The 25,409-nt window shown below is 39.2% G+C and overlaps 1 protein-coding gene across 1 annotated transcript in view; it reads right to left on the bottom strand.

The window, feature by feature from the left end:
- The window catches only part of spdi (split discs), a 442,952-nt gene that overhangs the window by 13,983 nt on the left and 403,560 nt on the right, over window positions 1-25,409 (bottom strand). The window contains exons 8-10 of the mRNA XM_071592136.1: window positions 5,970-6,154; window positions 3,158-3,494; window positions 1,260-1,526 (exon numbers count right to left, since the gene is read on the bottom strand). Coding sequence (XP_071448237.1) covers window positions 1,260-1,526; window positions 3,158-3,494; window positions 5,970-6,154 — 789 coding nt within the window. The remainder of the gene's footprint in view (window positions 1-1,259; window positions 1,527-3,157; window positions 3,495-5,969; window positions 6,155-25,409) is intronic.

Raw genomic sequence — 25,409 nt, 5'->3', positions numbered from 1 at the left:
ACACTACAACCTATGTTTCCAAATATTTCAGGAAAGCTAAAAGATTATACAGAAAAATTTACCAAACACCCCTGATAGTAGTACTGCAAGCTAGAGGGAGCTCAGACAATTGCCCAGCAAGCCCAGGCTGGAACTTGCAATACATTTTCTCCTGAAGTTCACTTCATTATAAAATTTAATCATGTCTTCCACACAAAGAAAGATATAATGTAGCATATTACCTATGAAAAAAGTGGATCCATTGCTTCTTGTCATAATCAGTCTGATAAGTTTGAGTAAAACCAGTTGGGTGACATTTTGCATCGCCGAAAAGAAACTACAGTGCTCTTTGATAAGTGTTTCTGAATTTTTATGAAATTACTTTATTTGAATTGAAAAATTTTTCAACTTGCTTTTCCATTTCAACAGTTCAACGATATAAAGCCGAAAACTAAAAGCATCTTGATGCCTTTTAACATCATAGCATCATTAATAAATGATTACTCTTTAACATTATTTATCAAATATATGTTCACCTATTGAAGTGATTACTCAGGGCAAAAACAAATATATAGCACACGTCTGAACTTAACCCACGCTGTGAGGCAAAAATGAATGGTGCTATTGAATACTTTCCAGTCAAAAGTAAAGTAACTTCACTTTTTTTTTCTTTTCACAATATTTCTACATGTTTAGAGATTTTTAATATTGGTTTTCATGCATATCCGCACACACAGAAATGTGTAAATAATGATTATGCATAAAAAAGCATATAAACTCATCCCACATCATTGTATTGACATGAATGATTATTATGGCAATACCTTTGGACAGCATTCAGTCTCTAACTATGAAATATACTCAATGATGAAAATTAAAGCATACATTTTCCATTTATAATTGGCACTGAACCACAGTAATTTCAATAATCTTGTCACTACCATGCTCCTCCTGGGCCATAACTTTTGCCAGCCCTAGTGGTGCTGGGGTTCCCTAATCCCCTGCCAACCCCGCGGTCAAGGGTTTGATTCCCGCATAAGTGATATACTTTTCCTCCACCAAGGGCATATGGGTGTTTGTAATTGTCTTCAGTGTTATATTTAGGGGGTAGGGAGAAGAAGTGTCTACACAGTCTCAATCTTGCCCTAATAAAATACATTGCATTATTAAATAACTGCATATACATCAGTGAAATGACAAATCCACCAGCAGCATTTAATTTACACTCAGGAGCATTAAAATATTTCCAACCAGATATCAAAGACTCAAGAGTAACTCACCTTGGCCCTGGCATTATCAAGAAGGGTCGAAAGACGGCTGATTTGGATCTGACGTGCCGAGGACTCCTCTTTCGTTGCCCCCAGCTCCTTGTCAAGCTCCCTTCGCTCAGCATTGGCTGCCTCCAATGCCGACTCGAGGAGACGCACTCTGTCCTGGAGGCGAGCAGACTCCTCACCCCGAGACGACCACGCTTCCCGAGCTTCCTCAAGTTGCACTTTGAGATCCTCAAGGCGAGAGAGCAGGTTCTCTCTCTCTTCTTGCGCACTCTTTGTCCATGAAAGAAACACGGATCAAAGGAATAGGTTAATTATAATTATTATTATTATTATTATTATTATTACCTTTTATTTGCCCAGAGATCACAATACAAAAATACCAGGTGGGTGAAGTATGTACATGATATAAGGCACGTCAATGAGGAGCAAAGACACAGGCTCAGTTAAGATACATAAAAGAATAGATGCTCATAGTTACATAAGTGTTTGGTACAAACCCATGAACATCGGCTGTAACATGCACATACAATATCAAATTCAGAAAAATCATTGATCACAAACATGAATCAGACCATTACCATTGCTAGAAACTAAAAGTATGAACTTACTGGTCGGGAATATTGTTGAGATATTCATCAACCGAGTAAAACATATTGCGTTGTAGATATCTTTTTAGTTTATGCCTGAATACGGCAGTTCCCTGTGTATCCTTGATACTTTTGGGTAGTTTGTTAAATAATCTGATGCCCATTTCATTGGGTCCTAATTTCAATGCTTTAGTTCTTATATTCCCATAATGGAAGTCATTCCTGCCTCTGGTGTAATGATGATGATAGGCAGAGTTAAGAGAATAGTTGCCGATGTTATTTTTTATATATAGAATTAAAAACATAATGTAGATGCATGGGAGTGGTAGCAAATTTAATTCATGGAAAATAGGCCTTGATGGAGCATTGTAAGGTTTCCTGGCGATGATTCTAATAGCTTTCTTTTGCATTTTAAAGATGGTTTGAGAAATAGCAGCTGATCCCCATAATATTATACTGTAGGTTATATTTGAGTAAATTTCCCCATAGTACAAATTGAGTAGTACAGTTTTACTTGTATAAATTAGCCTTTGTACTGCAGAGAACAGCAATCCAACAGGAGACTAATAAGGAATGAAGCCCTCTTTCAGAGAAAATTTCAACTGGAATTAGATAATGAGGGTTTCATGATAGAAGGGTACCTATACCTGCCAAAATTTAACTATTTTGGAAAATAACTAAACTCTAGCCTTAATATTTAAACTTACAGAGCAGTAGAAACCTAACAGTTACGAGATAAGCTCACAAAACTGTGGTATCCAACTATTTTGACAGAATACAATAAATAAAGATTCTTAAATATCCCCTGAAAAACTAATGCTATTGGACAGGTGTCCTTTCCCAACAAAGACCTCAATATATCATTATCAGTGTGGATTCTTCACATGATTTTCAATGAATTTTCATCAAGTCAATAATACTAGTAATTTCCAATCATATTCACCTAAATGTCACTTTAAGACTTGACAAGAGCAATAAAAATTTCCCAGTACCAACTTTTAATGGAATAAGTGAAGGAGAAAACTTCATGCATCATTTCCATGTGACAAGAGGTATAATGGGGCTGGCACACATGTATAACCAACACCACTGAGGGTGAGTGTTCAGAAACCTTGTGAGTCAAAAGTGACATCATATCCCCCTATTTCATTATTTCAATGCAGATTAATATTACTGCAGTATTATTTCAAGGGTCAGACTGCACTTAAAATTGACTTTTTTAAGATCAAAGAAGCATGAGAAAAGCTTCATGCGGATTTAGAAATAGTTCTACTTTCTCTGTTCAGCCACTTCACCCCATGCAAAATGCATTACCTTGAGTAGCTCTACCAACTTCTGCTCCCTGTCTGAGCACTCCACCAGGTCAGGCCCTTCACCACTTCCATTGGCGAGTGCCAACTCCCCCACCGGCTCTCCACGCTCATCTAGTGCCTCTGGCGGCAGGGAACTTGACTGCGGAGTCCCAAGCAGTAGCTCTTCGAGAGTGTCAGCACGAGACCTTGTGTCTTCAAGCTTCTCTGTCTGCCGACAGAGAGACTCCAAGAGCACAGATTTCTCCTCTGAAAGCCTTTCATTTTCAGATTGAAGCTCTGTTAACTGGGCCTGTAAATCTGCAAGTTCTTGAAGAGTGGCTTGCAATTCTTCATTGGTACTGAAAAGAAAGTTATTCATTCAGAAACATGGAGCATCCAGAACTAAACAAGCTTATTATTCTCTAAATCTTACATGCACAAAAAAAACAACACCACCATCATCAAATAGCTTTGAACCAAAATCATTTTGTATAGTAGGTATCAAAAATTCGAAGTATACATTATGTTTAAAACCAAAATCACCGTAAGATGCTTTTTTCAGATATAAATTATAAATTCTCAGCAAGCAAATAAACAGCATTTAACCTCACTTGATGAAGCTCCTTACAATTCAATGCAGTATTTTGCAATATTTTTAACCACTACTGAAGATGTAAAAGCCAAAACTTAAGCAAGTGGAAATAGCAAGCAGTCTGACTTAGTGACTGACAATGCAGTTCAGCATCACTTTATTAATTAACTAAGAGATTTATAACAAGTTAAAATGTGCTTTGAATATGTTACATGAAAATCCAAGACATGCATACATTCGTTTGAAAGAAAAAAAAACAAAAAAACACAAAAATGTTATGCCTGGAAGGATAATGAATTAAATGAGGTGCAAGCAAACTACTGCAATCTGATTGGGTCATCACATAAAGCAACTGTACAAATCACTATAACAATTTTAACTACATAAATGATCTAGGATTAGTTTAAAATAAGACTTAAGTTAGCAGAAAGTAGAAGATTGGCTAGACAAATACTTGAGGTTCACTTTGCACACACTTAAAATCTTGGAAAAGATGTTTATCAAGTTGAAGAACAAAGAATCATATCACTGAAAGACACTGATAAATCTCACACTCATCTAAACCAATTCCAGGTCATTATCCAATTTCCCAACCAAGCACACAAACAACACTCACTCAATGGCTAAAGCAAGCAGAATCACAGAGAGAGAGAGAGACTAAAGGAGATGCCAACCATTCAGGCATCTGATGCCAGGCATCCACCTAGGAGACACTCCTAAAGGCAACTGATTCAAACGTGCACATGGCCAGCTCATTTCTGCATCAGTGAAAAATCCTGAGGGATTCTCTGAATGTGGACAGCAAGCCATTGGAGCTATAAATGTCTCCTGACCCACTCCTCCCCTTGCTGATCCCCCCTTTGACTTTGATTCCAAAAATATCACAGAGCAGAGGGCTAGGCATTCTGACTGTCTCCTCTGATGTTACAATGCAAAATGACACCATGTGCCACTGCTTACTCTCCTGATGCAACAATTAACTATTACCACACAATATTTTATCATTGCAACAAAACCATGAACTTCCAATTTCAACACTAAATAAGGCAAATTTCAAGAGAACCATCATTCATCTACACATGAAGTAGGTAACATTAGCTATTGGCAATGTCATTTATTTTGTTGATTTAAACATTGATGATTCTTAATAATAAACAATTTTCATAATTAAATTAATTATTACATTACATTGCATGTAATCAATAATTGAAATGTCAAGTAGCGATTTAATGATGGAAAATATTAAGTATTCTACCCAATAATGAAGAATTACACGTGTATTCCTCGTTTATCAGACCTGAAATTTTCAAAGCAACTGATTTTCTACACATACACACACAAAAAATACCGAGCTAAATTATTCTATTCATTTTCTTCAGGAGGGATATAAACCACATGAGACAGAACACTTTTTGTTATTGTTCCTGGAGTTCACTTTCCAATAACATAACCCCTTATTCAAACATATTTTTGTTACCCAGCTCCAGAATTCCTTCCTTGCTTGGGTTGTCTAATGAAAACCTCTTAAACGGCATTCCAGGAAATTCCATCAAACGAATTGCTCGGTCAAAATATATACTCTCTCATTATTCTCAGTCTTAGGTGTCAAGAATGTGGTAGTCATATGAAATTTTAATTTCCCACGGGTACATGCATCATGAATTAAAGAAGGATGACAAGGTATATAAAATAAATTATTCCAGGTTGACCTTCAGGTGAATAGAAACCTTTAAATCTTGCTCAGTAAGAAGGTGTAAGGCAGGAGATCAAAAAATACTTACAACTGAGTACTATGTGTAACATGAGTATAAATTTGAGAGAGAGATATCTTCAGCTTTCATTTCAATTAGATATAAACATAACAATTATGGCTTGAAGAATCATATGAAATGCAACATCTACCTAAATCATCAGATGCAATACACTCCAAATAGGAGTTAAATTTCAGCCTTGATTGCCTCTTGCCTATGTGAATTGTGGCCCAACTGTGAATAGCTGAATATGTGTTAACATCAGGTTACATCACCATTACATTATAATGGCACCTACATACACTGCAATAAAATTAATATTATACGGAGGCAATGACATCAGACTCTTGCATTATAGTGAACCAGCTTCTCGGTCTCTATTCTGGAACACACATATATCAACTTACTACTATACAATGGTTCCCTATGAAAAAGAAGAACCAAAAGAAATGCATCAGGTATTCACTTTTACCCAAACTGTGTGCACCTACCTGTAGTGGGTTTCTTCCATTTGCAGAATTCGATCCTGCAGGCATGCGACAGAAACTTCACTCAAACTGCTGCTTGACTGCTTATCCCAGTCAGGCGTAGGGCATAGGGCATTCTCAGATACATTGGATATCCCACCATCGCCCCCACCTTCAACTGAGTTTCCAGAAGAGCAGCCCATGGCATCCTGAGGTCAAATGCAGACATGACAAAATTTCACTTTAGAAATGAGATATACCTCATGCCAAGATAAGCTCAAGAAATTACATAAAAATGTGAAAGGGCATTAGAATGTGGTAAGCCCAAAGCTGATGCAACTTGCATAATTATTAAGAAAATTACTTTGCCCCATATTAACGTACGTGAAAAATGAAGAGCCACTGACAAAGTGACTCCCATTAAAATGCAACATTAAATAGCCGGGCATTTGTGGCATAAAATTTAGTAATGTAAGTTTTCTTTATTGTTTCTAGCAAGCTTTTCTACTCAAAAGTTTAGACAAAATCTTTTATACCACGTTATATATTAATATTTTGGAAACAAATACAAGAACCCTAAGAAATGTATTATTGGAAAATATTTAATTTTACTACTTTGGAGAGAGTAGATACAGGTCATATCTCAAGTTAAAACCCTAATGCCAGGAGGAAATATTACTGGGAGTATTATTTCTTTCAGCATAGGGAATTTCTGTAGCAAATAATCCTGTATTTCTTAAGTGTAATGGTTGATGTATAGGCTATAAAAACACCCCTATTAGCTTGATAGGCAATGTTATAAATTTTACAAGTGAACACCCGAGTATAATAAGCATTTAATAACCAAAACATGAGTTGTCACCACTCATCACCATTTATGCAACATAAATGCTGTTAAAAGGCATGTCAATTCAGTTCCTTCATAAAGTGAAAGATTTGGACGAAAAACTTAAGTTTTCTTTATTAATTAGTGTTGGTTATTATCTCGTCCTTACACTTCGGTCCTAATTTGTTACTAACAATGTTTTCCAACTTTTTCGACTGAGGAGTATATAGGAAAGAGCCAGTCTTAATTCACAGACAAGAACCGACCCATTCAACAAGGCCGCCAACAATTAATTGTAATCTGAATTTTTGGACCTGGGTGATAAAAAGGGACCATTTGGTCTCAATTTCGCCCAAATAAAGACATTTATCTATCTATCTATAAAACTGCGTTTGCATAAGGAAGACTATAATGTAAGAGTTTTGAAGAAGAAACTTCTAAATTCAGATCGGTTACCGCACATTTCCGAAGTATTTACTCATTCCGTGGTATACTCGCTATTTATTTTAGATAATATCGCATGATCGTGCGTACTTACATTACTTTAAATGCATTCAAGTTGAGCTTAAACATCTTAAGTTTACAATTCAATGAAACACGTCAAATGTTTCGGCCCGCAGGGCCTAAGTGCTAGAGAAATGACTAGGCACAAGCCAAAATGCAGGATATGAAATTTCCAAATATCAACACTGATGGAGATTGAGATGGTGCAGTGGACTCTTCAGCAACTCACACACCCCACACTTCGACAAGGGCTCCGGGGTAAATGCTTTCGATTTCGATGCGGCGGGCTAGGTTAAGCCAACGCGAGCACTTATCGATGACTTGAAGCCATATCCCAATCATCAACGCCCACGCTACGCCCGCAAGTTAGCAACATTCGAAAGAGCACTTGAGGTATTACGTCCTATTGAGAACAGTTATCTCGGAAAATCATTGGTCTTAACTGCTTTTCACGGTTACACCTGCCAGAAACAACGGCCAAATTTGTTACAAACCATTGGTATTAAAATAGACAATAAACCACCGTGCGCTCACACATTGGATTTCCCTAGATACCGAATTGTTTATATATAAACAAAGATCTGACGATCATTAGCCATACGGTACAGTAGACGGTGTCTCACCGTTCTACCACACATCGTTCATTGCAAAATTTTGGCATTTCACGATTTGGGTGCTACCGTATCCACTTGTGACTTCACCAGTTTTGCATTTAAATTTTCCAAGGTGTATGGGCAACTTTTACGGTAAAACTGACTTAAAGTCATTAATTGTAATAAATCAGCAACCTATTTCGAGAATTCGCATTATAAGTCCAAAAATCCGAAAGATACTGACTTCTCCTGCAAACTTACGACACTCAATATTTTACTGCAGCAGAGAGTTTGCCTTTTATACAGACAAATCTTAACCATAAATCCTTTTAAATGCGGTGAACACGAAGGAGAAGATAAAAATACACACGTAAAACCGCAACAGTGTTTGCTTGGCATTTAGCGAGCGTTAAAAGCCTTGGGATTACCAGGACTAGACCTTGAGTTGGAGAAATTCGAGAATGTTCAGAAGATATAAGACGCATGTGTGGCCAAAATAGTATACTACGAAATGACTGTCAGAACACGTCATATTTCAATTATTTGAGAGCACACCAAGGCGTTTTCGTCGTATATTTGGTATTTTTACTATGAAGGTTGACTGATGGGTCGCCAGTGGGTCATAACAAAGTCGTGGCAAAGCGGATGTCCAAAGATACTATTTCAAAGAATTATTCTTAAATTTGTACGTTAACGATAACCAAAATAATTCGAAAATCACCCCAACACTAATGAACCGACGAAATGTTCAATCATAAACTGTAAAGGGTTAATTCAACAACGAAGACCTATCTCAAATAACACATTCCCAGGATTGAAGGAATTGCAACAAGAGAACGGGAATAAATAATTGAAAATACATAGGCCCATTGACAAGGAGATGTCGTTAATGACACACTACGAGACTACGTATTACTCGTAAAATCAAATTAATCTAAATGGTAAACGCGATAAACGCGCTCAGCTTTCAAAACCTTTTTGAACAAGTACCGCAAAAGTTGACACAAATGTAATCAGGACGAATTAATGGCAAGACAATACCTTGGGTACGCGATTTTCTCCGGGAGCACCCATTAAAAATAATAATTGACAATATTAGTTACTCCAGTGACCACGAAGGCAGCTCGACTGATTCTCTCTCGATTCGATGGAATCAATTCTTAAACAATCAGAATAATAGAAAATCAGAATATTCCCAGATTCGAGATATAAATACTAAAGCAACACACTGTGAGACTCTTGAAAGCAATTTCAACCTAAACTTCCTTCTTGTAAATGTCACGAGTGAAGCCAGCAGCAAAATAACAAAAGCCTATTTCCCACCACCTACAAAATCAGGAGCACATCATCATTATATTAATATATATAATTTCAGGTAAAATACATGGTAGCCACACTACCACTAAGCCTATCATGAGAGAAATACCTTTGAAATATGCGCAGGCTTGCAATAAAGGAAGTATACTAACAGTGGGGAAATTTTCGAATAAAAAACTTAACGACGGCAGTGTTTAGAGTTAGTCAATCCTCATCTTAAACACTTCTGGAGCATTGGGAACCCTACACAGAAGATGTAATTTCTGAACTGAAAAAAACACCAACGAAAGTAAGCCAATTCGTTGAAAGTTTTCGCGAATAAACACAAACCAACGAACGAAAATCGCGGAACATGGGATACGAAAACCTGAGGGAAGAAAATCACACGAGTGACTAATCTTCTGGATTGCACTAACTTGATGCCGAAACCGAGAAAATAATAATTAATTCCAACCCTGTATTACCCTTGTACGTAGATCTAGATTCATAACTCCCAAACATTTTCCCAGCAACATGGATCTGTTTTTCACTCCGTCTTATGTCATTAAAAAGTCCTGAGCGGAAATGTGCAGAGTGGCACAATTAATATACCTATTATGCTACGGAAATTAATGGCATTCGACTGAAATGTACGACTGCTCCATTGATTTACTTTTTCTTTTTTGGCGAATTTTTTCACAATACTTCGAGTGGAGACCTTAACGTGAGTACACACCTAGAGCATGGCCAATTCGTAAAAAGTTTTTGTGAATGAAAACGAACCAATAAACGAAAATCGCGGAAACCAATAAACATGGGCTCTGTTATAACCAGCCGCCAAGGCGGGAGGACGTCGCGACAGCGACAGCCCACGCCTTGGAGAAACCATATTCCAAGCAACAAATACTACCTTTGCCATCAGCTCGCAACAACAGAATGGCCGTCTAGGAGTTTCTTACCTTTGGTTTAAAGCTAGCATTATTAATTTGAAGATAACTTCAAAATATTTGCGCGCATAGGCTACGCCAAAACTAAGTAGACCCTAAAATCAACATGACAAGGACTATCGCACTGGCGTTTCTGTTTGAGGCTGGTGGCGCGAAAGTGCAATTTCTTCCAAACACTATCGCCACTGCACCGCCAAACCATCTACGAGTATATCACAGCGAATTTCTCGAAAAAACTTTTCCCCTATGACCTTACTACTAGGAGTTCAGAATTTGAATCCCGGCCGAGTGCAATTATTTTTAGCGGCTATTTTCGACAGCGTTTGTAAACTAATTTTCGCCTTGATTCGGAACAGCGTTCATATTCCATGGAATGACAGCCAGCCTACTTCCTCTCACACGATCTCACGAAATCGGTCCGGCGCATTAACCAGTCTTGGTTTCCCCAGAGCGTGATTCAAGGAAGCTAGGCACATAATTCGCATGCTGAATATGTTTCCTGAGTCACCGTCACCCCAGGAAAACAAGGTTCGGAGAAATATAATGACATAACAGGAGGGATGTTCCACTTCACTTCACCTCAGCAGGAAGGTCAAAATATAAAAGAAAACGTGCAGACATAAAATGAAATGTTACAATAGCGCTACTTTGGCTTACGACACGACACGAAAATAATACGTCCGAGTAAGTTTCAGAACATTGTATCAATCAAGAATGATTTCAATTTATGTTCCTCTCGTTAATACAGAAGAGATAAGCCACCAAATTTTTTCATGCAATCCATAACCCAGGAATGGTATTTTGAACGCCTTTTCGGATTAACCGATCATTCATTTATTCCACCAGGACACAGTACTTAGAAAAACATCAAAAACCAATAAATGGACACTGTTGTATTGAGGTTAATATGATCCTTACGCTACATTGGCGACGCACGAACTCTGAAAACTATATGACCCACATCTACATCACTGAACATGAAATATCACACAACCCGAAGCCCATTGCTGTTGTATGCCTTGTCACTCACAATCCCTGGTATAGAGTGGAAGCTATTATAAGCATTTGGCTGACTTTTAAGGTAAGGCAGGAAAAGGCTACTGAACTTGTTCCCTGCATTGATATTATATTATTAAATCGCCGGAGGGAATAAAACCATGATCACCGCCGACCGAGCCCCAACTCAACCGGAGGAGGCCAGCAATGTCTACCCTGATTTTGCTCGAAATAAGGAGAGAGCTTAAAGAAGAAAGTTTCTCACATACTGAAACTCAGAAGCCATTCCGTTTCAATGTTTACTTCCACTCCACATAGTTGTTACAAGGGTCTTCGCATCGAGCATTCAACTGATCCGCATTCACAATTTAAAGTCCACATCTAGGCTCCCGGACAATTGCAAACCTTCCCACTAGAAAATCCCACAATTTAACTGGTCGCCGCAGCGACCTGAATATTTCTCAGATAATTAACTTGAGCCGTCAATCCATTTCGAGTGGCAACAACTTTTTAACTTGACAGGCGCTCCTCGGAGTTCCGGATTAGAATTCGTACCATATTTGGTTTTCATCGCGGCGACATTAGGATTGAAGCGATGGCTTTGCGAGCCTCGCTCCGGACGATTCCGGATTCGATGGATCTGGATCACGGTCCAGGAATACCGCGCGTCCGTGAATCCCATGGGGAAATTGGTGAGCTGTAAAGGTCGCGGCCGGTGAAGGAAGATGGGTCTCTTTATTTTCATATCTTTCGGGATGATTATCACCTATCCTTCTAATCAAGACAGTGCCACCGTCGACATTGGTTTCAAAAGGCTTTTCTCTGAATCAATTATTATATCCCTCGGTCAGTGGTAGCCTCATCGGAAAGGGAAAGTAGATAAAAAGAATCTTCATTTTTATCAGTAACTTTCAGTTGGCTAAGGACGAGGAGGAGGAATGCCAAAAGTAATCTAGGAGATTTTTCGCAGTTTTTCACATCTTATCTGAATGCAGGAGAGTTCTTGGAAAGTTGAAAGTGGAGAAATCAAGTAGAATGAAAGAGAATCGATGATGGCAAGAAGACAGCAGAATGAATAAGCAGGTAAAGAAGAATAACAACCCAGGGAAAGAGGGTATAGGTTGCAAATAACTGTTTTAGCCGAGCATGGCCATGTTTTCTGGTTTTCAGGGATCGCTCACAGCCTACCTGAAATCGGCAGTCAACTAATGATAACATTTCTATCTAAAACTGAGACTAATCAAACGGATGAGACCAATTTTCATGGATATGGAGAGAGAAAGGAGTGGTTCAGAAGAGCTTGCCCTCAAAGGTAAAATATTGCGTTTAAGTCAATGAAGTCATTTTCAGGAATAGGAATAATTCTGTTCCACGGTTTCCTGGCCTTCGCCAAAAGTCCTGGTAGCACCATGCCTTGATACAATCAAATTCCAAGCCAAAATTCGTTCAAAAATTACCTCAGATAATGATTGATCTTGATAAAATAAAATTCCAAGTACGAGTTCGGAAAAAATTCAGACATTAAAAAATCAAAATACGAAAAGAAATTTACTATCACTTGCTTGGGAAAGAGGTTTAAGATAATCGACGTCGCTTAACGTAATCAACATGGGAATGGACCCGATCTTCACTCTATTGAAATAAGTCGCTCGAAGCGGCGAAATTTCCTGTTGCACATTTTCGTATTTCATCGAGCAACAACGTCAAATGCGACATTGGACACCAGCCGATATCAAGAGGGTCGCTACAAACGATTGCGGCCAAAATGACGCTTGTTTCCTGAAAACAAGGTCAAAAGACTCGCATGAACATAGCAGGAGTAACAGCAACTATTTAACTTTCCCCTAATATGTTTTCAACTTTATTCCCAAAACAATTGAGGTAATTCCATTTTTTGACCATGAATGAATTCATACGGGCGGACGCAATGAATTAGGAGCACAATTAAAAAACATTTTATTAGCAGATTAAATGCGCTTAAGTCTAAGTCATGGTATTCAAACTCAACATTCACCCTAATCATCCAACAATGAATCATTCGGTATTATATTGTACTCGTATCGATCAAGCCTCACAGTTTTTGCCAATCCAGTATAATGTATTTTATCTGAAACAAAAAATTAAACATGGGCATGGTATAAATTCAAATTGGAGCTCGAAAACTAATTTGAATTCTAATGAAATATCGATAACGATTAAGCAATCAGGAAAGAAGAGGAAATGAAAACTATTAAGAGTGCCAATAACAGATCCAAAGCCTCCTTTCAATCCTATCCTAGGCCCATTAAATGCACATGCGCATACATGGACACTTCCCGAGTTTTCTAAAATAGCCACAATGGGTTTAAATCAGCGAAAAAACTAACGAACGGAACGACAATCTATCGCGGAAGTTAAAAAACTGTTTTTAAACTGAGCAATCAATTACTTCGTTGATCTAGACATCAATTATATTGAAGTATCACTTAAATATAACATCGACTACAAATTGCCACTATGAGTTCTGATGTGAAACGACGTTAGGTTTATGGGGTGCCTAGAAAACCTCTCGCCCGCTTCATACCGTGTCCTACACGGCTTGGTGGAAGTAGGGGGACCCTTCTTCTCATTACTACTTAAGTTTACGAGCATTCATATCTATGCAATATTTCCTTGAAATCAACCCCATTCCGAATCAAAATTTATTATTAAGAATTAATTTAGATCTTGCATTCATTCTAATACATGCATTCCATTGAATGTGACTATTACTCCCATTTTAAACGAATGAATTAACTTATTTAACGAAATTTTGCAGTTCCATTTACATCAACAAACAGCTGGAACCTCGTTTTCTGGAAAATGGAAGAAAATGACGTCCAAAGCCTAGTGGAGAGCACAGAAAGACTGTAATAATAATAACAACATGACCCCAGACCATCAGGTCATGCAACGCCATATGTGTGTGCCAAGTCACATGCAATCGCAAAGTAACAAATATGACAACAGAGGATGCAATTTAACCCAATACCCATCGATCGAAAATTTACTGCGTGAATGCCGTGGAATACACCAAAATTGGAATCGGTCCGAAATGATCGATTTCAAACGACCAAACCGCGCCGAAGCGTTCACATTACCGATCGATGGGTATGAGAAACGTCCGCGGGGAAGACGGGAAATATTTTCGAGAGAGGCCTCCCAGTTTCCGTCCGTCCCGTCCCCTCCCCTCCACTCGCCCCTCCCTCAGACGACCGTAATTGTTGCCCACCTCCCTCGGAAATGGGAAGCGGAGCAGTGGCCCGGAGGGTGGGTGGCATGGACACCCGAAGCACGCGATCATCATTCCCCCGGCCCCCACTCCCTCACCAAACAATTCCCTAATCCCCACCACCTTATTCGCCCGCCCCCTCCGCCCTTCCCCCGGGGGAGGAGAGCCTCGATGAGGAGTAAACGACCCCATTCATGGTCAGAAATGGCATACACTCCCCCTCCGGTGGGGGTCAAATCCTTCGCATCCGTGACCATCATCGCAGGATGCAAGGTGATCCACGGGGAGGAGAAGACTCACGAGATACCCCGATCCAAAGATAAAAGAGATAGCTCCGATCTAAGGAATAACGTCCGACGTCCGCCTCATTCAGACCGTTCCACGAAGTGTCACGGGAAATTTAGACGAACTCTATAACGAGCAATGCTGCTCCGTTTTCTTTGAGATACTTCCTGAAATTTACACCGATTCGAGATTCCGTATAAGATTACGCGAAATACGCCCAAGCTGAAACGAAAACGAAAGGAAGTAATTTCGAGGACGTCCGCTTAAAAATACACCGACATATTGCCAAAACGTATTCAATTTACATGCGACAATCTCAGCTTACTGCGCCCCTGACGAGACAGTTCTCAAGTTAACCCGGGCGTTGCCTAAAACTTGCAGTCAGAAAAAAAATTAACGAAGCCAACATAATACATTGCCACCTACTCTCAATGCAAAAAAATCTTTCGCAGTTTTTTTGGATGAAAAAAAACTATGACAAGGAGCAACTGCTCAGGTGGACGGAAAAAAACATTCACTGCGTAAACCGGGAGGGCGAAAGTTTGGTCAACAGTATGCCTGACCACAGATCAACTGGTTCCTCCAGAAAGGACAAGCTGGGGTCATGTTTCTCAGATACCGGATTACATACGAAGCTTCATCTGAGCAACTGGACGCTGGCCATGCCCGGTCAAACGGAGTCGACCATTTGGGGGGCCCGTCACATTAAGCGAGGCGCCTAGCTGAAAAGTCCACATTTCGGGATCGAGTTGAACCAATTTCAAACGGCTCATGCAAATCTATTATCGCGAAAAATTTCACGCACAACAGTAGAGAATAAGCCAGTCGGCCCGCGAAACAAACGGGAAGTAAAATTAAATGGAGGTAAGTTGTGTCGGGCTAGCCCGCCGCAATATAATTTCTCGATACACTTGCAGTGGAAACAGGCTAAGTGAAAACTTCGTATTTTAAGCGGAATAAAAATGATGTCATTCGGGTTTGGATGGAGGTGGAAAGCTGACCAAGGTAATATCAACAAGAAGGGGTAAAGACAGGAGAAATTAACAGCGAGAAAAATTCAAGCAATTATACTGAGGGATTGTCTTTCATAAAATGGGACGTCATTGCGATGCATTTCCCCTCCCGCCGGTCCTCTTTTGAAGAAGGTCAAGAGAAATCCGACGCTAATAATATCCACTATTTCAGCACTGCGGACACTGTAATAATCTCATGCGAAACCATGATAATGGGTGTTATCACCGGGAGGCTAACCACAGGAATTCGAGGAAGGGTCACTTCCCTTTAAATCTATCGAAAATATACAAAACATAAAAATACGACAAAAATTAATTTCGCAATGATAGATGGGTTGAAGCTAACATTTACTTCGTTATAGGAATGTATGTACCTATCTCGGGGCCTTGGTAATTGAGGCAAGATGATAGCCGTAGATTGGAGTCTTTTGAAATGTGGGTGTAGAGAAGTATAGAAAAGGTGAAGTGGACAGGCGAGGAAGAACTAGGTATTGTGGGGTAGGAGATGGAATTGTTGGGAGAAATCAAAAGGAGGCAAGAAAGATGGACGCAGAATATTTAGATTGGGAATGAGATGCTGAAAACTGTGATGGGGAGAACTTTGGGGAAGGGATGAGAGGGACTGAAGGGAGGGAGGATGTATAGTTGTGTCTTTTGTCAGACGAGGTAAGGTAAATATATAATTGTCCAATTAAATTGCAGTGTCCATCCAATTCCTACCTTAATTGGTAGAATACCAATAATAATAAGCTCGGGGCTTAAATGTGTGCACCCGTACTAGTTATTTGACTGACCGGTTATTATTACTGATGATTATCTTATTACTCTAATTCCAAAGCCGATTAAATCAGGATAGGAGATTCGGATTCAATATCCTAGGTCACCTACGGGGATCTGCATCTCTGATACGAATATTTCATTGAAAATCTGAAAAAACTGATCCAAGAAGTAATATCTTCTCGATGGCTACTTAGTGAAGTGGTGCCCATTCTTGTCCAATGCATTACGGACACCGATTTTCCCTCTGGGGCAGAGACTATAAGGCGCGAAATTTGACCAAAAACCTCCTTGACATTAAAGACACTTGGTTTGAAAATTAATGCGCAAGGCCCAGGTACATATTCATACATTCATTATGACAAGCATGCCTTTCCCCATGAACTTCTGTGCAGTCGTTACATTCCGCACATTTTTCGTTTAGGCTTCGAATTCTGTGTATGATGTGAATTTCAGCAACATGTGTCACAGTATTACTCCCATGGGTCAAAGGTGCCTTCTATGTTTACGTACAACGTAGAAAACTATTCCAAAAGAGCATTCTTTCGATTGCAAACCAATGTTACAAGCGGAGAGATAGAGCGTTGATCTGATCACTACCCAGAAGTTTCCAGTAAGGAATACTTATGAAACAGATGCACGAACCTAATTATTCGAATACGAAAAAGTACGACATTTTCGTACCTCGTAAATTAATATTAACCGATATTTGAGTGATCACGTAAATTCTTTCGCGAGTGATTTGGATTTCAAATCATCAAGATATTTTCAAGCCTACTATATTTTAGGTAAACAACCAATAATGAGTCCAGTTTGAATAAAATTACATTTTTTTAAATCAATGAACTTACGTGTGCTAAGAAAGAATATAGAAATGTTATATACGGCGTCGTATTGAAACTAGTCACCGTTATATTCCAAGCTTCGTGACAAACATCAAGTTAAACAAAAACAAACGCAAAGTTAAACAAGAGATACTTTATTTCACTCCACTTCGTGGTCCCTGAAACAAGGTCATCCGCCTTAGACTATCTCAATTTCTCGAGCTAGACCCGCGAAAAACCGACAAAAACCAGAGAGCTCCCAACGCAGCTCCGGTGCCAGGGACGAGAGCGAGCGATGTTAATTGAATCGCGCTCATTCACGAGTTTGTAAACGAGCCCTGAGCGAGATCAACAACGCGCACGAGAGGCAGGGGCGACGACGCCAGACGGCGCTGAATCACGGTCATTATGCCTCATATTTTTAGCCCTCGAGCAAGTTGGCAGACGGAAGTGCACTGCACATTCCATCCCCATCCCCAACCCTGTCGCCGTATTATTTTTATAAACTGGAATTTCTGGGAAGGAGGCGTCGGAATAGAAAAAGTCAGAGAAGTCGATCGGAATTTCTGACAAGCGTCAAAAATTTAAGAGTGAGAAAATACTCGTAAATTTTGAGCGTGGATTCGACGGCAAGGCTTTTAAAAAGAACATAATTTTTTTCATGCCGAATCATCAAATCTTTCTTTGCGTACTTTCCCTAAATAGGCCCAGGGAGGATAATTTTATTGCTATTTAATGCTCAGATATATATATATACATATATATATATATATATATATACATATATATACATATATATACATATATATACATATATATACATATATATATACATATACATATATATATATACATATACATATATATATATATATATATTTAGCTATGTGTATATATATATATATATATATATATATATACACATAGCTAAAAGGATTCCGTAATAAATTACGTTGGGCAAAAACTAATATATTTTCCGTTTTGGAACTAAATGTTTCTTTTACCCAGTCTATGGCTGACACCAGTAAAGCAGGCTACAAACATCATAAGAGCATGCCTAAAAATCCGGCCGACATTTTGATTTTCGGAAACCTTACAGTGAGCGGTATCTACTTAAGATTTTATCTTTCAGGTACTCGGTGAAAGGAAAGAATCATGGAAATAATGAGGCCTCAATGTAGATGATCGCCTACAACTGAATCACGAGTATCGACTGGAAAATTAAGATACATAATTGGTATTCATGAAGCAAAAAATTACAAAATGTCAAGTATCCGCAAAGAGGATGGCTTCAGCACCCCGGACAACACAGCAACAGCACCGAACCACCATCACAAAATAACAATCCAAGAAATGAGTTGATGGTCATCCCCTTTCGTACACGAATAACGATATTATCGATCCAACTCCAATCTACAAACATCAGAAGATAGCGCAAGGGAATTCTGGGGTTGAAAATAGTCTATTCCATTCGAACCCGGACCTCCAACGTAGAAGGCTATTTTGGTGTCCACGCCACACACAACGAAGACGCGGGACTTAAAAAGGAGTAAGAAGGGAGAGGGGGGGGGGGTAGAGAGCTATACTAGTTTCTTTTTAGGGGAGGCGACCGACAGCTTAGGCCATTTGCGCCATAGGGGATGGACAGAATGGATGAAGGGTGGTGAGAAACCCGGCGTCGGCATTAGCCTACTCTAGCCAAAAGGCGCCAAGGGGTCCGCAGTTTAACGTCCGATCCGACGGACGCCGTACTCACTCAAAGTGCTCTCCAGAGAGAGCACTTTCAGTGAGTACGAGAGAGCGAGTCTCCAGAGAGAGCACCTCAAGTAGGGATCGGGATACCACTGAAAAATATTTGTTGTCTCCAGGATTTTAACCCGGGCCCGCTCGGTGGGAAGCCTGTACGTTAAAAACCGCACCATCTCGATCCCCGTTAGGAAGCTATTGTGAAGAATGTATTTTCACGTTCACACATGGACGTGATTTATGAAGAAGTCAACCATTGCCGGCCCTTTAAAATGTGACCGCATTAAATGAATGGCCACGCCTCCTGCATAAACCGAAACAGTTAATCATAATTTCGCATTTTGAGATCGAGGTCCTTTCGCATTACTAAAAGGTTTCGCATTTTGAGATCGAGGTCCTTTCGCATTACTAAAAGGTTTTGAGGAAGCAAAATGAAATAAACTTTTCTCGGTGCCGAACGAGTTCACCACCGTCAGAATTAACAACCTCAATCCACTTGCCAAAATACAAATAAAAAGCCATGATCATACACGGTATGATTCCAATTTGCAATATTTTTCCAAACGTCACTCATAAAAGCAGATATCAAGAGATCACTACTGTGACGACAAAAATGTGGGAATAGTCAACTTCAGATCACGAGATTTGAAACATATTACGAATAATCGTAGCCGCAACGTCCCGTAGCCGCAACTTACAACTGCTCAAAATAGCCTATACCGACCTTGCGGGCAAGGATTTTGACGTAAACACAAGGAGAAAGAAGTCTTAATGAGGTTAAGTTTAGCTATCTTGAGGAGGCCGGGCAAACATTGCTCTTCTTGGGGACAGGAGCGCGGCATGATTGGGATATGAAAGAACATCCCGGCGGACTTCGTAACGGGCAAACTCGACGTGCGCATGAGAAATCGTTTCCTAGATAGGAAGTTCCGGTTTTCTATACCCCTCCATCCGGTAGCGACGATTTTTTTTATTCCGTTTGATTCGGAGCGAAGGTGACCGCATAGAAGATGCCGGAAGCGGGAACGGAACTAACCATTCAAAGACGACATGCCCTCCAGACACACCGATTCTATTAAAAATGACCTGCACTTGAATCAGGATCAATCTGATGATGTTGAGCACATCAACGCAAAAGACAACTGCCGAGTTCGAATGTAGACCTTGATTATTCAGATTTACCAGTTTCATTTCCTTCCACGGCGACCAATGGAGTTTAGAATATTAAAATAGCTCAAGTATTTCTTTAAAAGTACTACAAAGCATTAATGTAAGGGAAAACCAGTCTGTAGATGGCGTTACACTTGAAAGATAATGTGGCCTGCATCAGTCCCAAAAACAAATAATGATAAATCTGACTTAAATTACGTACTTCTCGATGAGGATAAAAAATATGAGAAAATTTACACTCCCACACACTTCAAGTGTGTGGAAGTGTAAAGTTTCTCTTATTTTTTACCCTCATCATGAAGGAATTCCACAAAGTAAAGCCTGAAACTGTGAACTTTACGTACTTCTCGTTTGACGCTAAAAATATAAACAAACATTGTGTATGTATGCATATTCATTTTAAATTATTATTAGGTAAAATATCGGATAAAGTAGGTTTTGGATGGACACAACTACCAAATAAATATTTTATTACTCCTAACAAAACAAAATCCAGCATCCTACTCTACATCAGGTCCCTCTTCATCTCTGAGTACTTCCCTCCTCCCTTCTTCCCACCCAACATCGCTATCCTGTTTCTTCCCTTTCCTCGTTTGCCTAACATTCTCCCTTCTATTACACAGTCTTCAACATCCCACGGCCGATCAGTAGGCTTTTCATCCATCTTTACTGTCTCCTCATTATTTCTCCCAACAATCCCCTCTCCTCCCCCACCATACCTAGCACTTCCTTATTTCTTTTCCTTTCTATCCACTTCACCTTCTCCATTCTTCTCCACACCCACATTTCAATTTCATTTTCCCATTTGGCTCTACCAAATTCTATGAAACAGGCATATACGTCCTGATTGTATTCTATATTCCTCTCGACTAATAATTTCATTACTGCGATGGCATCGCGCGCGCCTCTCCAATTTCTAAACCCAAACCGATCATCCCCTAAGTAACCATTTGCCCAGCTCTTAAACATTTTTTTGATGATCCTGAGAACCACTTTAGCTGCATGGGAAGCAGAACTTATTGTTCTCTAGTCCTCACATGATGTATCCTTTACGTTTTTCGTAATAGGAACTAACACTGATCTCTATGTCTTTCGGCCAGATTCCTTCTTCATAGATACTACGAATCAGTCAATAAAGACTCTTCCTCCCATAATTTCCTAAACCTTTTAGTAGTTCCGCAGGAATGCTGTCCACCCCCACGGCCTTATTTAGTTTCATCTCCCTTAATGCTCTTTATATCTCATCGTCGAGTATGCCTGAACCTAAGCTATCTTCCCCTAATCAATGTTCCTTTTCTATGTCTAACCTTGTTGGCCCCAGTTCTTTACCATACAGTTCTTCTATACAATCCCATCTCTCTTGGATCTTTTCTGTTTCCACTATTATCTTACCCGACTTATCTTTAACTGTAAGGCACAGATCTCCCCTTCTTAATTCCCGATAGTGTTTTAACCTTCTTTTATGGCGCATCAATTTCATCCTTACTCTGCAAACTTTCCATATCCTCGCACTGCGTCTTCCACAACACTTCTTTTTCTCTATTTGTTACCCATCTCAATTTATTATTTAACTCTTTGGACTTCCTTCTGCCCTACTCTGTGTTTACGTTTTCCATTTCCTTCTCTTATCTTCCTTCCTAATCATATCATTCGAGATCCATGAAGTATATATATGAGTATATATAAATAAATAAATATATATATATATATATATATATATATATATATATATATATATATATATATATATATATATATGAGTACATATATATATATGGACTATATGGATGGTGGGCTGAACCAAGCCCACTGAATGCATCAATTGGCTGCCTACATATCCCCCCCACCCCCTTGTTCATTTCCTATTGGTCCCTTTACCTCTCCTTCCCCCACCTCTCCTCCGCACATCCTCTCCGCTCTTCCCCGAGAACGCCATTCTGAAGACGACAGCCGTGCTGTCGAAACGTAAAATAACAAATTGTGAGTGTCCTTTCTTTGTGTCTCTATATTCTAAAAATCTACATCTGTGTTTTTATATATTTGTGTGTCGCCGATGAGCGTTCCATTTCGAAGATATTTTATATATGTATATATATATATATATATATATATATATATATATATATATATATATATATATATGTATATATATATCTGTATATATATATGTATATATATATGTATATATATATATATATATATATCTGTATATATATGTATATATATATGTATATATATATGTATATATATAGTATATATATATATATATATATATATATATATATATATATCTGTATATATATGTATATATATATGTATATATATATGTATATATATAGTATATATATATATATATATATATATATGAGTACATATATATATATATATATCTGTATATATATGTATATATATATGTATATATATATGTATATATATAGTATATATATATATATGAGTACATATATATATATATGAGTATGTATATATATATATATATATATATATATACACACACACACACACACACTTACGTTCACTTTTGAGTTCAACAAATTTCAGTTTGCACAAACGCGGGAGGAAGTGAGTAAGCAACTCTTTTCTTGCAAAAGTGCGAATAACGGTAACGATCGGAATGAATGGCATTCTCTATCCCAGCGCCGGCATTGAGCGAGGGATATTGAAAGTCATTCCGAAGCGGCTTCATTGAAGGAAGAACACCCGTTGCGTAAATACATGGGCACTGATATTACAAGTTTTCATGCGCATAGCTCAAGCAGGGGACAGCCGTAGGAAATCCGACCTATTACCGAACCTGCCGGAAAATATGAGGCAGCGAAGCGTTCGCCGCACGTTCTCATTCCCTGAAACGGATCACTCAATACAGACGAACTGTGGCTCTGAATTTTAAACATGTCCCCCATCACGTTGACGTCTCTTCCGCGAACGCATATTTGATCGACATTTTGGGAACGTCATTAATTATCGTCCCAATTTTTAATCAAAATCGCATAAGCGCATGAAAACGGAGAATTTTACGTCGGTACAACATTTATCTTATAATAAATGTTTACAATGAAAACTTACGTCATTTGACATATTGAAGGAGATCAGGAAACGAGTCAAATCAGATAACTAAAACGAGAATATTTTCAGAGGAAAATTGTTCGCAAAAACAATAGATTGCCGATATCTGATGATCACTGAAAGCGGCGAAAGCGCTTTTGTCGCAGATATTTTACGAAAACTCATTCGATGAAACAGTCAGCGGTCTTTGACGCTTGCTGCTCTTTTGGCGATATTACGAAGATTTAGGTTTGAATGTGGCAGTGATTTACAATATAACATGGCGATACAAAGATAAGAACCCATAAACACAGTTATCAACCCGAAGGTCGGTTTGATAGGTAGTTCACCCAATCGTAATCCAGACGGCGTGTGAAATTCACACATCAGGGTAGGGAGTTCAGTTCCTTTCCCGTCAACGGTTTCCCAGGAAGATTGGGTACCCGAAAAATCACACGGCTTGGGTGGCGCTAAGGGTGCCTAAGAGTGAAAACAGAACCCTCTGGTCAGTAGGCTCTACCCCTGGACTACTACGTACCATCGACAAAACCTCACGCGGTGGATTTCACCACGGAATTCAACACTGACTTAACGGGCAGTAGAAACATAAAAAAAGACAGAAATTTTTATTCCTTAACTATGAAAACTGTGTAGAGATTAAGGCTGCATATAAGTTCGAACTGTGTTTCCGTTCCGAAACAAGAATGCCTAGCCATCGAGTGTTTGAAAGGGTTATTCCTGGCTGCTGGAAGTCTGGAGGTCATGGAGGGAGTAGGCCGAGGCCCATTTTTCCTTCAACCAATCAATTACATGAGGGCTCCCCTCAGTCTATTCTTAAATGCTTCAAAAAAGAAGTCAACCGGAGAGGGCAGCGGGTCTCGAACAGGAGATGACAAGTTGCCCCTCGCAATCCACGTCAATTGACCAAGGCCTAAAACGCGATTTAATTCCCTCACTCGCTTCTTCCTTTCTCACAGAATGAATTTCCTCCCACCGCCATTCGCTATTTTATTATATCACGACTGCATTACAGTATTTTCAAATTCTCTTTGCTTGCTTTAAATTCGATTGGCAAGGAAAATTCGCACTATGTCATAATTCGTGTCTATCGATTCCATTGCATATGTATATGTGTGTGCTTAAATATGCCGCATAATTTACGTTTTTGGTAAAATTAACTACTGCGAACTCACCCAACCAGCAATCCGTAGAGACTAAGCGACATCAAAATAAAATTCAACCAGAAAATAGGGATTGAACGATACGCAAAACACTGCATTACGTGGGCATGTGAAATCTGGCGGGACTAGGGGATATTAAGGGAATGAAGGCCCTCGGAGCGCTCTAACGCAATTGTGAACCTGAACAATTGAATTCGGGGAGACCGGAGACAAGTGGGTGGAGGGGAGTTTTTTTTTAGAACGATTCCCCAACTAAGGTCCCTCATAGCGGATTCAAACCAATTCTACGAGTATGTATTTAAAGCTGCAGCATATCCCACGGGTTGAAGCGAGACCCTGCTGAAAGAACCACACACAACCAATAAAAAAGTAGGCCAAGTAGGCAAAGAGGAAATGGTTAAGTGTTCATCTAAGTGTGGGGTTGTAGCAAATTATGAGAGCGAAATGAGAGTCCTAATATCTATTCGGTAATGTCTCTTGCCATTTTTTCACCGCTATCTCGGCCTGAAGATGGAGCTTGGGATTATTTTCTATATGCCACAGGAAAAACCGCATGATTGGTAAGTATGCAAAATGTTTTACCTAGAACTATGGTTCATGTTCCAAAAGCCACAATATCAGGTTTTGCAGTAACTGTGTGAAGTTATGTTCTTCCGCAGCAGGTTTTCATTTCTGGACGGAATTCCTTCGCATTTGGTTCCGATTGAATTACTATAAGACTGCGACACTAATGCCGAAAGCGAAATGCATGTTCGAACTGGAGAATAACAACTACGGAAAACACGTTCTTTCACCTGCTTTGTCACGGAATTTTTCTAATTCTGGTACGAAAAATGGCAGCTTTTTCAATGAGACACTACATACATATATTAAGTACACTTTTTTCCATGTTAGGCACGATGCGATGGGGGCACCGAAGTATTCCGCGCGGACAGCACCGCTCACCTGAACACCCTAGGGAGTAAATGTAAGTCTGTCCTTGATTTTAAAAAA

This window comes from Hetaerina americana, unplaced genomic scaffold (genome assembly GCF_022747635.1).
Source record: "Hetaerina americana unplaced genomic scaffold, ioHetAmer1.1.p SCAF_5, whole genome shotgun sequence".
Classification (NCBI taxonomy): domain Eukaryota; kingdom Metazoa; phylum Arthropoda; class Insecta; order Odonata; family Calopterygidae; genus Hetaerina; species Hetaerina americana.
Note: the sequence above shows the minus strand (reverse complement) of the source record. Positions and strands in the feature narration are given on the sequence as shown.